Source organism: Schistocerca gregaria, chromosome 4, assembly GCF_023897955.1.
Source record: "Schistocerca gregaria isolate iqSchGreg1 chromosome 4, iqSchGreg1.2, whole genome shotgun sequence".
Lineage (NCBI taxonomy): Eukaryota > Metazoa > Arthropoda > Insecta > Orthoptera > Acrididae > Schistocerca > Schistocerca gregaria.
The window spans coordinates 389,377,854-389,392,809 of record NC_064923.1 but is presented as its reverse complement, the minus strand read 5'-3'; the positions used below and the strand labels follow the sequence as shown (position 1 = coordinate 389,392,809).

At 35.0% G+C, this 14,956-nt stretch overlaps 1 protein-coding gene across 17 annotated transcripts in view; it reads left to right on the top strand.

Moving 5' to 3' along the window:
* The window catches only part of LOC126268161 (glucose transporter type 1), a 1,240,707-nt gene that overhangs the window by 958,332 nt on the left and 267,419 nt on the right, over positions 1–14,956 (top strand). For 15 of the 17 annotated variants that reach the window (XR_007549106.1, XM_049973736.1, XM_049973724.1 and 12 more), the window contains one exon: positions 8,754–8,774. The exons of the other annotated variants lie outside the window; for them this stretch is intronic. Coding sequence is in view for 13 of the 15 variants with exons in the window: in XM_049973736.1 (XP_049829693.1) it covers positions 8,754–8,774 (21 nt within the window). In the remaining 2 variants the exon portion in view is untranslated. The remainder of the gene's footprint in view (positions 1–8,753; positions 8,775–14,956) is intronic. 17 annotated transcript variants of the gene reach the window in all.

Genomic DNA, 14,956 nt, shown 5'->3' with positions numbered 1-14,956 from the left:
TGCTTGCTAAACACTTTTTTCTTGTTTTGGTCCAAACTACCACTTCCCAAAATATGGAAAGCAGAGAGCTTTCAGTAAGATGTCTCAGAGTAGTGAAGATGAAGTAGTACTCTTAATGTACAGTATGCAATTTAGAGCCTTGTTTACTAGGCATTTTTTCCTTGTTTTGTGCCTTACAGCTAACTTTAAAAGCTATTTGGTGGAGTTCTGGTTCACTCTGTACATACATGTCCCGCACCACATTTGTGTATTGACATCACTGTAGCAAGTTTTAATCTATAAGGAGAGGCCCCCTTTTTCATAGACTAATAAATTAATAACACACTATGTTGCTTACAAAGTCACCAAATAATTTTAGTGCCTTGTTTGATGGTCCATTGTACCCAGAAGAGCTGATGGTTTTTAGGGGACTGATGATTTTTATAACTTCATTAGGTGTTGTGGATTTGAAGTGAAGTGCAGTCATCATCATCGGTGTGTGTTAAGATGACAATTATGGCTTCTGAGGAAGGCAGTGTGTTTTGTGTTTCATCATTTTCAGATACAGAACGAACAAATTTATTAAATTCTGAGGCTGCCCTGTACAGGTTATTCTGATCTGTTGCACTTCCCCATTAACTGGGCTGCCCCTGCTTGTTCTAATTTTTTTTGTCCACAATTGTTTTTGATTTTATGATTTTCCATACACTTTTTGTTTTATTGTTTGATCTGTTGGTTTGTTCAGCATAGTGCATGTTGATTTTAAATATCCCTTATTGTGTACGTTTACTGTTTTGTTTGTGCTATCCCTCTGTTGTAGGTAAGGTTTCCTTTTTCTGGCACAAGATATGCTGATTCTTACAGTTATCCAGTCTTTCTGATACTTGCTTTTGAAATACTTTTAATTTGTCTTTTTGGGAAGCTGACATCAAATTGTTTGAGAGTAGATTTAAAAATGAATTAAATTTCATATCCATTGGGTACATTCATTATTCAAAATTTTAACTTGCCAACTAGAGTTCATTAACTGTTGCCCTGTTCTTGAGTTTGAGGATTGCCATTTGACATTCATGGACTGATAGTAAGTTTACTAAAGCCTGTATTTTTATGAAAGTTATTATATGTGGGCTCCAGGAAAATATTGTCATTAGCAATTTTGCTGAAGTCATCTACACTTGTTGAAAATGAGATCATTGGGTGTAAGTTAAAGCAAGACATGAATGTTTCTAATTATATATGACTGCTATCATTACATACAATTAGTCAATGTTAAAATCTTCACAAAAGTGATGTTGCTGTTACGCTTGTAAATTTGTATAAGAGCTGTCTCCTAGCTGAGCAAGGAACTTTGGGAAATCTTCTTGTGGTGCCCTGTAGATTGTTCTGATTGCAGTGGACTACTTCTCTAGTTCTAGTTTAGTTGCACAGCATTAAAAATGTTGTTAAATGTGGCTCTGATTTTTATCTAGAATCTATGACCCAAGAGTGTTGTTAATAAAAATTGCTATCCCTCCTTGTTTTAAGTTGTTTCTACAGCAGCTAGATCTAATTTTGTAACTTTATCTGCTCAATTTCTGCAGCTCCTAGATGATGCTCTGTTAAACAGAGTACATAAATATTTGTTTCCTTTGTTGCATCTTGAAGTGGAAGCAGCAGCTCTTCATTTTTGTTTAACATGCTTATTATATTCTGATGGAGTATTTTTAAACTGTGATGATTTCATGCTGTTATCAACTAGATCTACTTTCACATCGTGTTTTCCATTTTATTTTATCCTAAAAAAGAAGTATGGTGAATGTTAGAGGTTACTGGGATTGGGTGGATGCTGGATTAGATACAATCTAATGCTATCAGTGATGGCCTTTATAACAGGCTTTTCCCCCTGATGTATTTAAATGCAAGCCACGACATATGTGATGACAACGACTTAGTGACATTGCATCATTCATTTCCGTGTGTGACCAGCTTGGCTGGCAGACCAGTCTGCTAAGCTTCTCATCAAAACATTTCATAGAATGTTTCATCCATGGTGTATCAAAATAGTGGAAGAGCAAAACCATCTTAACATTGGTGTTTATATTGATTATAGACACTGATGAGCCAAAACATTATGAGCACCTTCTTAATAGATTTTTTGTCTCTGTCTTTGTCTTGAAATAAATCACTGATTCTGCTTAACATGGATCTGATAGGTTTTTGGTGGGTTTGTGGAGATATGTGGCATTAGATATCTATCCACAGGTCATGTAATTTGCATAAATATTGGGCCAATGATTTGTGTGTACGATGATGGCACCTGATAGTGACCCAGATGTGTTCCATAGAATTTAAAACAGGTGAATTTGGTCCTAGAGATGTCAACATGAGTTCACCATAATGTTGGTTAGATCACAGTAGTACAAGTAGCAAAGTTCTGGTTTTGAGAAACAGACAATTATACTGCTGAAAGATGAAATTCCTGTAGAATAATACTGCTCCTACCAGCCTGTGTCTGTGGCGAGCTGCATGTTTTGAACTATTGCTCACCTGGATAACAGCATTTGTGGAGACAATCGCTGACCTAGTGTAGCAAAAGCGTGATTCACCCAAATAGCTGATGTATTTCCATTGATAAATGGTTGAATCCAGTTGGTTCTGTGCCCACTGCAATCATAAATGACAATGTCATTGGATCAGCATGTGAACACATAGAGGTTGCCTGTTGCGGAGCTCCATATTCAGCAACATATGATGAATGGTGTGCTCTGAAACCTTAATGCGTGCACCAGCATTGTGCTATTTCAGCAGCAATGACACACATCACCATCCATCCTTCTTTACAGAATGGACAAGCCTCCAAACCTTGCATTCTGTAAACAGTTGTGGACATCTAACCATTTAGCACCCAGTAATATTTTCACTGTCCTCCTATCCCTTGCCATAGACACTAAAGACAGTAGCACCTGAACATTTGACCAGCTTCACCATTTTCATGATACTCGTTCACAGGCTTTGTGTAATAATAGTCTGTCCTTTTTTACAAAGTTGTTTATCTCAATGGATTTCCCCATTTGTAGCCCATATCTTCGCTCAGGTCATCCCCTGTTTGTGTCTGCTGTGCTTACATACTTTTCATAGTTCATTGTGTACCCGCAACATCACTGTGTGGTATCCAACCTCGTGGTGGGCTACGGTCACAATGTTTTGGCTTATCAGTGTATCATTGTAGTTACAATGCAATCAATTTCCTACTCTACTCCAGTAAATGCTGAATGATATACTACTATCCTCTGCCAAGCTGTTCTGCAATCAAAGCAAACATTATAGTGTGCACAAAAAAGAGTTGTTCAGTATGCAATGATGGTTCTCTGTCTGTAGATTTACAAACTTATTTATGATCTGAAAAATGTGATTGTGACATGGAACCACTGCACCCAACTACTTCCTTAATTTTCCACATACTTGATGTAGTCTGATGGAACCTATTCCGAAATTACAGATGTTTCTTAACAACCTGATGTAGATGGATTTTATTGCTTGAAATCATTTTAAGCTCAGACAAAACTGGTAACTCATGCTGCTGGTTATTGAAATTTTAGTTTTTGATGTACAGATGGCACCTCATAGTATTTTCATTTTTGAAACTATTCTGGTTTCTTCCCCATGTTATACAGTTTGATTATGGTAAAAATCTTGTCTGCTGATGAGAAGAATAATGAAACTAGAGTTTTTTCTTAATTATTGTATTAATTCAGAAACTGGCTGTCAGCATCTTACAGAAACCTTCTGCAGAAAATTATGTTAGCGTCAAATTCCCAGCTCTCTCTTCATTTTGTCCATAATCAAATGGCCTTGAATTCTGGCTCTGTGCTTGGAACTAAACTGTATTCATAGCCTATGATTAATTTTTGTGTTAGGTTTTCAAAACTTCAGATGATTAAAACCCTAAAGTAGCTCTTCAAGCTCCCAAAGAGGTGCCAAAGACAGCAGAGACATATGCAGTTGCCTGACTTAGGAACACAAAATGAGACACACACACAGTAGAGCTATGCAAAACACAAGAATGAGAAATAAATGATAGAGGATATGTATGTACATTTGGATGACAGTAAAGAATATTCAAACTGATCACATTCTGAAGTGTTGCTGATGGATGGGAATGACGTAGATCTCATGAAGTATCTTTGCATTTTGTTTCAATGAATCACTATTACAAAGTATGGTTTTGCTCATTTAATGCTATCTCCACTGTCTTAATGAATTATGTACAATGTTGTTATGTAAGACTTCCAAAGGCAATAAGGTTACCCTATTGTGTTTATTAGAGAGCACAGTCATCCACATAATGCCATAAAGTGTTCTCTTTCAATTCTGCAAGGGATCATTGTCCATGGGGTAAACCACTGCCTCTTGTGGTTTCCCCTTTTGAAACCTGGGACGTGACATGTCTAGTTTTTCCTCCAGTCATCTTGCAGGGCTATGCATGCTATTGTACATTTTATCTTACTGAACAATAGCTTTCATAATTAACATAAATTTTCAAGTACAAGGTGTAAAACTTTGCTTCTGCCATTTTTTCCCCAACATTTGGGGCTTTAATAAAACAAATTGGTTAAACATGTATCATTCAAAGTATTTTCCATCTTTGGCCACTACTTTCTCCTATCTTTTGGGCAGTTTACGAATCCTGCATCGAAAAAATTCTTCATCTTTTGAAGCGATCCATGAATCGATCAAATTTGTGACTTGATGAGATTGGAAGGGTTGATCAGCCGGGCCATGCGCCATTGATCTAAACAAGTGATAGTCAAAGAGAGCAATGTCTGGAGAATACGGCGGGTGGGGTAGGACTTCCTATTTTAATGTTTCCAAGTATCTTTAGACCCATTTTGCAATGTGGGGTCGAGCATTGTCATGCTGCATAATCACTTTATCGTGGCTCTCACTGTATTGTGGACATTTGTCTTATAATGCTGCTCAAATACATTAATTGCATTCAATAATGAGTACCTGTGATTGTAGAGCATGATCTTGGAGCTGTGAATATTCGGTTTGGCTGTTGACGTCGAAGCATGGCCACGATATTTCCATGATTTTGTGCATTTAAGGTTATTGTAAACACAAACACACAAACGCTGTTCAACATCTGTTGGTTTCAGCTGACATGGGACCTAAGTTCCTTCTTTCTGAATCATGCCCATAGCCTTCAGACGTTTTGAAATGGCTTGCTGTGTCATTTCCACTAATCGTGCCAAGTCTTATTGAGTTATGCATCTTTGAAAACATTCCCTCTTCCACCACTATGCCAGTCTATGACGTTAAAATCACCATTTTTGATGCGTTGAAACCACTCACATGATGTTCTTTCACTAATAGCATCCTTACCGTATGTACTTGAGAGCATTCGATGAGACTCAGCCACTGTTTTCTTCATATTGAAACAAAACAGTAACAACTCCCACAAATGACGAGAATTTGGCTCATATACCAACATTTTCAATCAAGAACAACTTTATGATGCAGACAGACATCGACTAATGCTTAAATGAAGTTATGCTGACCTAGGTCTAAGCTAACTGCCTGACATCTGTGATCTGTTTCTTTCCACTGCTACTTACCGGCAAACAGCAGAAGCAAAGTTGTACACCTTGTAGTTCTTTCAGAAGTTATCCCTGCCCCCCTTCCCCACAATTCTCTCTCTCTCTCTCTCTCTCTCTCTCTCTCTCTCTCTCTCTCTCTCTCTCTCTCTCACACACACACACATATCATATCATATCATATCATACCATCAGTTTTCCTTAGAGTTTACAATGTTAAAATATATTTTAAAATAGCATCATTTAAATAATGGTTAATTATAACCATATGCTTTTCTTAATTGTCAAAATTATTTCTTACAAAACTAGTAACAACACTTCTATCAGATACAAATTAATAACAGCCAACTGTAAGTAAGGATTTGCTTTGTAAAATACAAGAAAATGAAAGCTTTGAAAGAATAAGAAAACTGCAGTGGGAATCAATAACAAGACTTGGGAGTGGGGGAGGTGAGGGAGGTGCAGGGGGGGGGGTTTAGAGAGAGAGAGAGAGAGATTTAACATTTGTAACAGGGGCACAATGAAATCAATTGAAGGAGAAGGTAATAAAAAGGAAAAGAGAAGAGGAAGTAGCAAGATAAACCAATTTTGACAAAATTACGTGTATCTGTTAAGAAGAATAAAGATCATCTACAGCAGACACACACAATTAGCATGCTTAATTCATTGCTAAAACAATTTTATTCTTTAGTCTTTGTATCAATGCTTCAGAAGTCTGCAGTGGTACTAACTGTGCGCTACATGCAAGAATACCACAACACACTTCATTAAATTTTCTTCCATTTACTCATATTGGCGTTTATAATCTCATTTCCTTTCTTGGTACCATGAATTCATAACTGTGCATGACTTTACTCATGGCTTCTTTCATCTTTTTTTCTTTTTCTCCTTCTGTTTTCCCTCTTATTTTCCCAGTAACTGTACCTACTGTATTCCATTAATAGATTTTTTTGTTTTCACAGCCATCATTTTTGTGAATCTACATCCTTACTCTCCATCGCCTGCATTCATTGAACATTTTGTTCCTTACAGTTTTACTATTTTGCAATGGCTCATATATTTGAATATAATTTGCTAGAGTCACCATTATAACTCACCAGTTACAGTATTTGAAATCTAAGTAACTACATAACCTATTCTTTATACTTTTTCAAGTGTAGTTGGTATTTCCATTTTGCAGTTTTCCCTCACATTTTCAAAGAAATAATATTTGGTTCCAAAAGCTTAATTGTTGGCACCTTTTGCTGCTGCTGTCAAACAATTTGTTAACCCCTTATCTGGTGAATGTGAGCGTTACTAATTTTTATTTGGTTTCATAAAGAAATCCACAATGTTTTGATAGTGTATAGCTATGTTTTATTCAGATATAAATTTTTCAAGTTGTGATGTAAAACCCAATATAAAATGCTCATGGGGTACTTTTCTAATTCATATGTTGTTCTACATTTTACGTTTTATAAATTTACAGTACTTGTTTCCAAATTACTAGAGGAATAAACTGAGATGCATAATTGAAAAAATTACCAGTTCTTTCGGGAATGTAGGTGAATGTATCGGCCAAAATGTGTAAGAACTGGTCTTTTGAAATATGAGTTATCATAAAATGAAAATGATCTTTGGCATCCAGACAGTGATATTACACTATTGCCTTCATGTGTTTGTGATTGTGCACATTTTTATAGAAATTTGTAATGAGAATTCTGAATAAAACTTATTACCCATATAGTTAGTTACAATAATAATTTTTCTTGTGCTGTTTTTCAATCAGCTAGCATTTAGTGTACAGTTTCTACACTGCAGCTTTTTACTTCCAACTAAAATCTTGTTTGATATTTAAAACTCAATAAACTTTTGGCTTCACTGTTCCATAAATACAGTCAGTTTAACTTTCACTTTACTGATCTTGTTTAAGGATCATGCACAGAATAGATGGAAAATTTGGGTGCCCTAGTATGAAATCAGTAACTCAAACCATATATAGGCAACTGTCTGCCATAGGAATCAGTCACCTTTCATCTTTGTTAAGTGCGTTTTGCCTTAACAAATGCAACAAACTGTTTGAAATTTTGTTGCTTCTTAATCATCATAACTTAAACTAAATATTTTAGAGATTTATGAGTTATTGTAAACGAATTCACAAGTACCTTGACATTTCATATTATCCTTTCCAGCTTTGTGAAATGACTACATGTGAGAATTTATACCAAAATTTATATTTTTGTGCATTGCATGGACCCTATCATTTCATTCCCTATGCAATTTTTGTTGAAAAATCTTGTATGTTCAATACTATCAAACATATGAACATCTTACTTCACGAGTTGTGGTATTTTCATTTCTTGCAATTCATTCATGTATCAATAGCAATATTTCTGTTAGGTAAAATGCATATCAGAACTGTTATCTAGCTGTTGCCTGCAATTTATAATCCGTACTTAATGTTGCTGCAGTTGACCTACATAATCGTGTTTGCATGGGAGTGGTTTAGTTAAAACTGACCATTACTGTCATGAATTTATTTGCTTGGAATTAATTGTAGTTAATTGTTCCTCTGAAATATTCATAGATATAATATATTGTAACACCACTTTTAACAGATGATGCTTGCAGAAGTGGTGTATACTGCATTAGTTATAATGACAAATTAATACTTTAACCATCACTTTTAACATGTCAGTTCTATTCCATCATTTGTTAGCCACAAAGTAATTTGATTATACAAAAATTAAAATCTTCTGTTATCTGTGTTAATATCTTTTAGTATTATTGACAACAAGGACCCTTTAGTGCACAAAGAAAGGAATCTGTTTTAATCTAAGATGTTAAGGAAGCATAAATTTTGCTATGCTTGTCCTGGTACCAAACCAAGGCTCAAGTTTTGTTATTGATTCTGTTGTCTACTGAAACAGCTATCATGGCAACAAAAATTGCTGGATGGAATGAATGTTATTTAACACACAAATGTCTCATTTCACAAGGCTGTTCCCAATTACATTTGCTGTAACATATGTACCTGACTGCTTGTTTCAGCCATGCAGTCTCCCGGTAACTTCCTTTAGAGACATAATAGTATTAATAGGTATCAGAATGTATTATTCACAGTAAAAAAAACTGACATGCATTAAAACTACTTATCGAGACTATAAGCAGTACCCTTTCTTCCATTTTTATTCCTCTTTCTGTTCTTTTCCTTTATAGTGGAGGCAGCCGGGAGTACGGGTAAATATCAACCTCATCTCTTTTTATTTATTATTTTTTCTTAATTTAACCTTCATTCATTACTGAAAACTTTTCACCAAACAGTATACCATGGTAGGCCAGTGAAGTAATGTACTGAGAACAGATGCTGTGAATGTGGTTCATTTAAAATACTTTTTTGTGCTTTGTAATATCCATAGATTATGGTACCAATTTATTGGAAAGTTTTGTAAGTAAATTAACTTCGGACATACTGGCTGATTACCCTGGCCTGTAATCCAAAAAGTAATGTGATGTTTGTATTGACACAGCATCAGTTTGCATCAATCTTAAAACCAGTAACGGCAGATATTCAAAATTATACAGCTCTCACTGATTCCATTTTGATACTTACACCATCTGCTATTCATTATAATTCTCATCAGCCCATTGCATTAGAAAAAAGAAAAGAAAATATACATTAAGAAGAAAATAAAACAATGGGCTGATATTTCATTCTGTCTTACAAAACGAAAATCTCATTGAGTAAATTTCTTGTGCATATTTCCTGTCATTAATGCTGCCCCTAGATAGTTGAACACACATTTTGCAGTAGCAATTTCCACTCCTGTTACAATATGGATATGGTCTTCTGTATTGAACTGTGGATGACACTAAACTCGGGATATACTGGAAAAGCCAATTCAAGGGTACTGAAATATTTTTTTCCATCTCTTCACCTCTCTGAAATATTAAATATTAAATGCTGCTAAATTACTGTAAGTCTTTGCCTTTTAAAACCCATATAGTAATCATCTGAGTTGCTTAATACTCCTCATGACAAAAAACTTGCCACACTTTGTTAGATGTTTCAAAGCATAAAACTGTTACACAGATATATGGAACAGGATCACATCATTATTATTTATCTGTAGCAATGCAGTAAACAACAAATAATTTGATGTTGAAGGAATGACTTGGAATAAAAATTATACTAAACGGTTATTTGAATAAAATCATCAACTTTTGTTGTTAATGCAATTGCAAATGTAAGATGTTCATTCAAAATTACATACCAAAAAATAAATAAAAATATTTTTGTATTAATTAAGCACTTACTATGAGTGAGGGAGGATTGTAGAGCTATATTCCAATAGGGTGCATAGTGAAGAAAGTAATTTTAAGAGCTCCACCACTTCATTTCTTAACTACAGTGTAATTGTTCAGTCCAGTGAAAATAGCCAGTCATATTTCCTGCTCATTTTATGATGCATAATCTAATACAATAAAGAAAAAAATGTAACTAATTGCTCTGATATTATGCATGGTAAATGTCAACTTCACATGTATTCATTTCCTTAACAGACCTTGTGATTTGAAATGGCAATGCATTTCCAGACTGACATTAATAAAAAATAAAATTTACTACTCTATAACTCACTAATGTCTGAAAAATTCTAGAAAATATTTTTATTTGCTGCTGTTGAACACAACTAAAGCTATAAAACACTGGAAATTTGTCAGTAGCTGCAGTTGTGATAACACAGACCGATTCCCACTCCCACTGAGAGGTGCAGCGATGTGAAACCGAAGAATGATGGAACATTAGAACTGATTGGTAACTAATGAATCAGTGATAGACACCACTTAGTTGAACCAAAAGAAAGGGAACAAGTTACTTAAGAGAACTAAAAATGCAAATCTATTTTGTGCATGTAAATTCCTGTCATTTTGTGCAGCCACTTTTTTATTGTTTCGAAACAAAAATATGCTTGTGAATTCTTAGGGCCTAAATATTCATATGATTTGGTGGAGAGTTTTGCAGCTTCTTATTTTTTTATTGCATGTCTGTTGAATAAAAAATTTTTGTTTAACTTACTTAAGTTGTGTGTGTTTTGTCCTGTCATGTGAATGTTTTGATGTTAGAATTTATTGTAGGATAATGTATTTTTAAAAGGATCTTGGTTTTATCTAAATAATAACTCTTAGCACCTTTAATTTTTGCACTATTTCATACACTGTAAAATATGCAATAACAAAAGAAAGATGTGAAAACCAGTTATGAAAGTCTGCCAAACCACATATAAAACAACTCATTTAACAAGTATTTGGTACACATTGTTGTACATTGATGAAAGATTTTTTCCTATTTAATTATTATTTTTGAACAAAGTTGCTTTCACTTTTGAAGTGCTCTAAACATATTAAGAACCATACTCGTTCCTATATAATAACTTAATTAAAAACAAACTTAAATGAGAGACAGGAGGGTAGGCAGTGGATGAGCTGATCAAAGTTCTCTGCTCTTATAGCAAAACATTGCCAGTTTATTTTGTTTTTAGTTGCATTATTGGAAGTCAATATAAAATATGTTAATTTCCATCTTGGCAAGTGAAACAAAGAATGATGATGATGTAGAGAGAAACGGCAGGTCCCCAGAATTTAACTAGTTCATTGTTAATGAGTCATTTGATACAGTTAGTTACAAAAATAATAAAACTCCTGAAGGAAAAAGAACAGCACAATACTGAACTAATTTTATCTTGACATATAAATGTAATTTATGCCTAACTGGCTGCATTTTAGTTGAGACTCTGCTGGCCCAGTAGACTGTTGAAGCTAATAACCCTGTTCCCCAAACCATGTCTGGGCATAATCAACAATGATGATTGTAGCATCATCATTTCAGAAAAGGTTATTGTTGTTAGACATGTACTGCATTATACCTTTTCTTTTTACAGCATCAGTCTTTTGAATATTTTGATCCTATCCTCTTTAGCTTGTACAATGATGTATTTTCATCTCTGCATATGGGTTTCATCCAGCATCCTCCATTATCTATTCAGTATTTTAGTGTCTTTCTCTGACCTACAATATTTCATTTCACATTGAGTATGTTTCTCACTCATTCTTTCTTAAACATTCTTGGTTACATCACAGTTCAAATACTTTAATACTGTCCAGATTAGCAAAATAAATAGTAGGCAGGCTGTTGAGCTGACCTGAGAGTTAGTTACTGGAGACCATGATGCTGAGCATCCAAAAACCTATCATGCAGCCAGCCATCCATCCATCCATCCATCCATTACATGCATGTGGTTATAAGACAGAAGTTCCAGTGTTTCCAGTTTCCTCTCTTCCAGTTTTATTGTTACCAAGCTTTGCATCCCTGTAATACTGTGCTCCTGTCACATAATTCATTGTCAGGTTTTGAAACCAGCAAAGCTCATTATTTTATTGAAGAAACACTCTTCACAGGTAACAATGTTTCTGATAGTGTATTACGTTCAGCAAAACATTATGAACCTTAGCCTTAGTGCATATTATTCTTCGTGCCTTTTTGTCACTGATGCTTTTCCAGAAACCTGGTAGTAACTTCTCTTGTGTACATCTAGCCACCATATGAAATAACCTTCTGGTTTCTGAAGCTCCTGCTGATTGCATTAACTTCAACAGTATCTCACTGATTCATTCTGACTATTCAAACCTCTAAGCGACAAATTAAACTCTAATACATTATTGGACTGTCAGTTTCTGCCTCGTAAACCACTTTATACTCTTCCTCCTCCTACTAAAGGATGAAGTGATACCTTGGCTGGATCCTTAAAATGAAATAAAAACTTATGTTAGTCAAAGAGGATGCAAATTCTGAAATAGTGTTAGAAATAACCCTGTATAAGGTCTTCAATAAGTAATATTGTAAGCTTGACAAATTTTAAATAAATAAATTGTAACCCTGACATGTCTCCTATACATCAGATGTATATTCTGAAGTTATACGTGTTATGAGATGAATAAAACACATTCCATATTTCTCATCCATCTCCACCTCATCCTGTTCATAGTTGCAAGACAGGACTTGCTAACTGTTCAGACTTTCAGTATAAAGTGTACATTTATTTGTGATTTTTTTGACATTTAACTAAAGTTTTCCTTTTGCACCTCATATGCCAACATTTTTTAATTTCTTCAAATTATATTCAGTTGTTGATTACATAGCAAAAATATTATTTCCTTTTTTTGTATCATTTCTTCCACAAGTTCTGTTTTTTGCTTCTTTCCAATTTGTAATTATTTTATATCTAAGTAATCTATTGTGGCACCAGCTGGTTGTCCCACCCATTATCTTGCTTGTATTTTGCTCATTAAAGTATGAAATGAACTATCCATGGCACTTTCCACTCTACTCTGCTGTACCTGTTGTATTGTCTCCAGCCTTAACTGTTTTTGTATTTCTAATAAATCATCATCAGGGTAATCTGCTTATAAGGCTGGATTCCAAACTTGTTTACTTGAGAGGCACTGACTCTGTTTCAGTCCTTACAAGAACTGTTTGGTCAGTACGTGTGTATGTCTATATTAAGTCTCTTAATACTGTCCACCTCTGTCAGTTTTTAAAACTTGCCACTGATTTGTAGAAAGTTAGCTTTATTACATACTTTTGCAAATACTTTATTTTCAGAATTATATTTGCATTCTGAAGTGGAGTGTGTGCTGATAGGAAACTTTCTGGCCGACTAAAACTGCATGCCAGACAGAGACTCGAAGTCGAGACCTTTGGCTTTTATGGGCAAGTGCGTGCAGTTTTAGTCTCTCAGGAAGTTCAAATGTATTTTTGGGTAGTTGACATGTGCAGATCCAGAGTACATTGACCTCTGATATTTTGTAAAGTACGGTAACATTGAGGTTACTTTGGATAGTGTGTTTCTTTCTACATCCAACCAAACACACTCACCTTTCACCCCCCAATATATATCTCCCTCCCTCCCTCTTTTATGTGTTTATGAGGGGGTGCAGGGGAAGAGGGTGGAAGAATGTTGATAGAATTAGAGCAATGCCTCACAGAAGTCTTAAGCTTTACTTTGAAAGCTTTGCAGTGATTGAAATAAAACACAGCACATTTTGATGAGCGATCAACCCCGCTAACATTAGAACTCAGTGATCTCTCTGGATTCCAAGACTTACCAAGCGGGAAAGTGCCGGTAGACAGGCACAATAAATAAAACACACAAACACACACGCACAAAATTTCTAGCTTTCGCAACTGACGGTTGCTTCTTCAGGAGAGAGGGAAAGATGATAGGATGTGGGTTTTAAGGGAGAGGGTGAGGAGTCATTCCAATCCCGGGAGCGGAAAGACTTACCTTGGGGGGGGGGGGGGGGGAGGAGGAAAGGACAGGTGTAGTACACCCCCCCTCCCCCACACACACACACACACAATTAACTCTACTTGGACAAAATATCCTTAGTTAAAAACTAATAGGTCTTCCATTTTACTGCCCCTTCATCTGGATAGTAGCAGAGACAAATAGGATATTTACCACCAAGCATACTGCAGTGCAACCTAAGTACTAAAATTTCTCCCCTTCCCCACTCCCTGAAACTAAATAGAAATAATTATGTAAATAATCAACTAAGTTTCTATTTCCTATTTCCATTGTTTATTACTCATTACATTCTCTGTGAATTAAGAAAAAACTTTAATATTTTGTAACTGCAGTTATAAGAAATTGAGAGATGTGATATTCTGCAGTCTCTCTTTTCCTCTCAGTTCATTGTGTGTTAGCCCAAACTGCATTGTTAAAATTGACTCTCTTTGCACCAAGATATTTTATCATTTCGCTGAAAACAAAAACCATTTCATGAAATATCAGACATGACCATTATCTACTTTGTGTATTTGTGTGCACAAAATCATTACATAAAAAGAAATTGTATTTCATTCAACTATCACAATATTGTTAGATGTAAATACAGTTGCAATTTCTTGTGCCTTTCACAGTGTAGAGTTCTGTGATGTCTTCCACACATTCCACTTCTCCCTCCTTTCACCCTCTAATTTTGATTCCTAATATTAAACAAAGGCAATAACAGGAGGCGATTTTTTGAGAGGGATAATTAGTTTTACATCAGGCTGAATTTTTTTGTAGGTACTGGTAATCTACTCTTGGGCCAAGGAGGTGGAGCAATTGTGAGAAGTGAAAGTTGAGGCGAGACTGACTGTTTTCATGAAGCAATTCACATAGTTGATCATTGTTACACTTTTTGCCATAAAGTGGATAAGTACTTTTGGCATACTTCAAGAAAATTTTCTATTTTTAAACCTTTCTGTTGCCACTTAATAAGCAAACATTTTTGATTTTGCTTTCATTTTTGGAGATCTTTTTCGGTAAAGATAAAGAAAATAATTTAATTCCCAAAATCTGTTAAAAAATCTAAACATT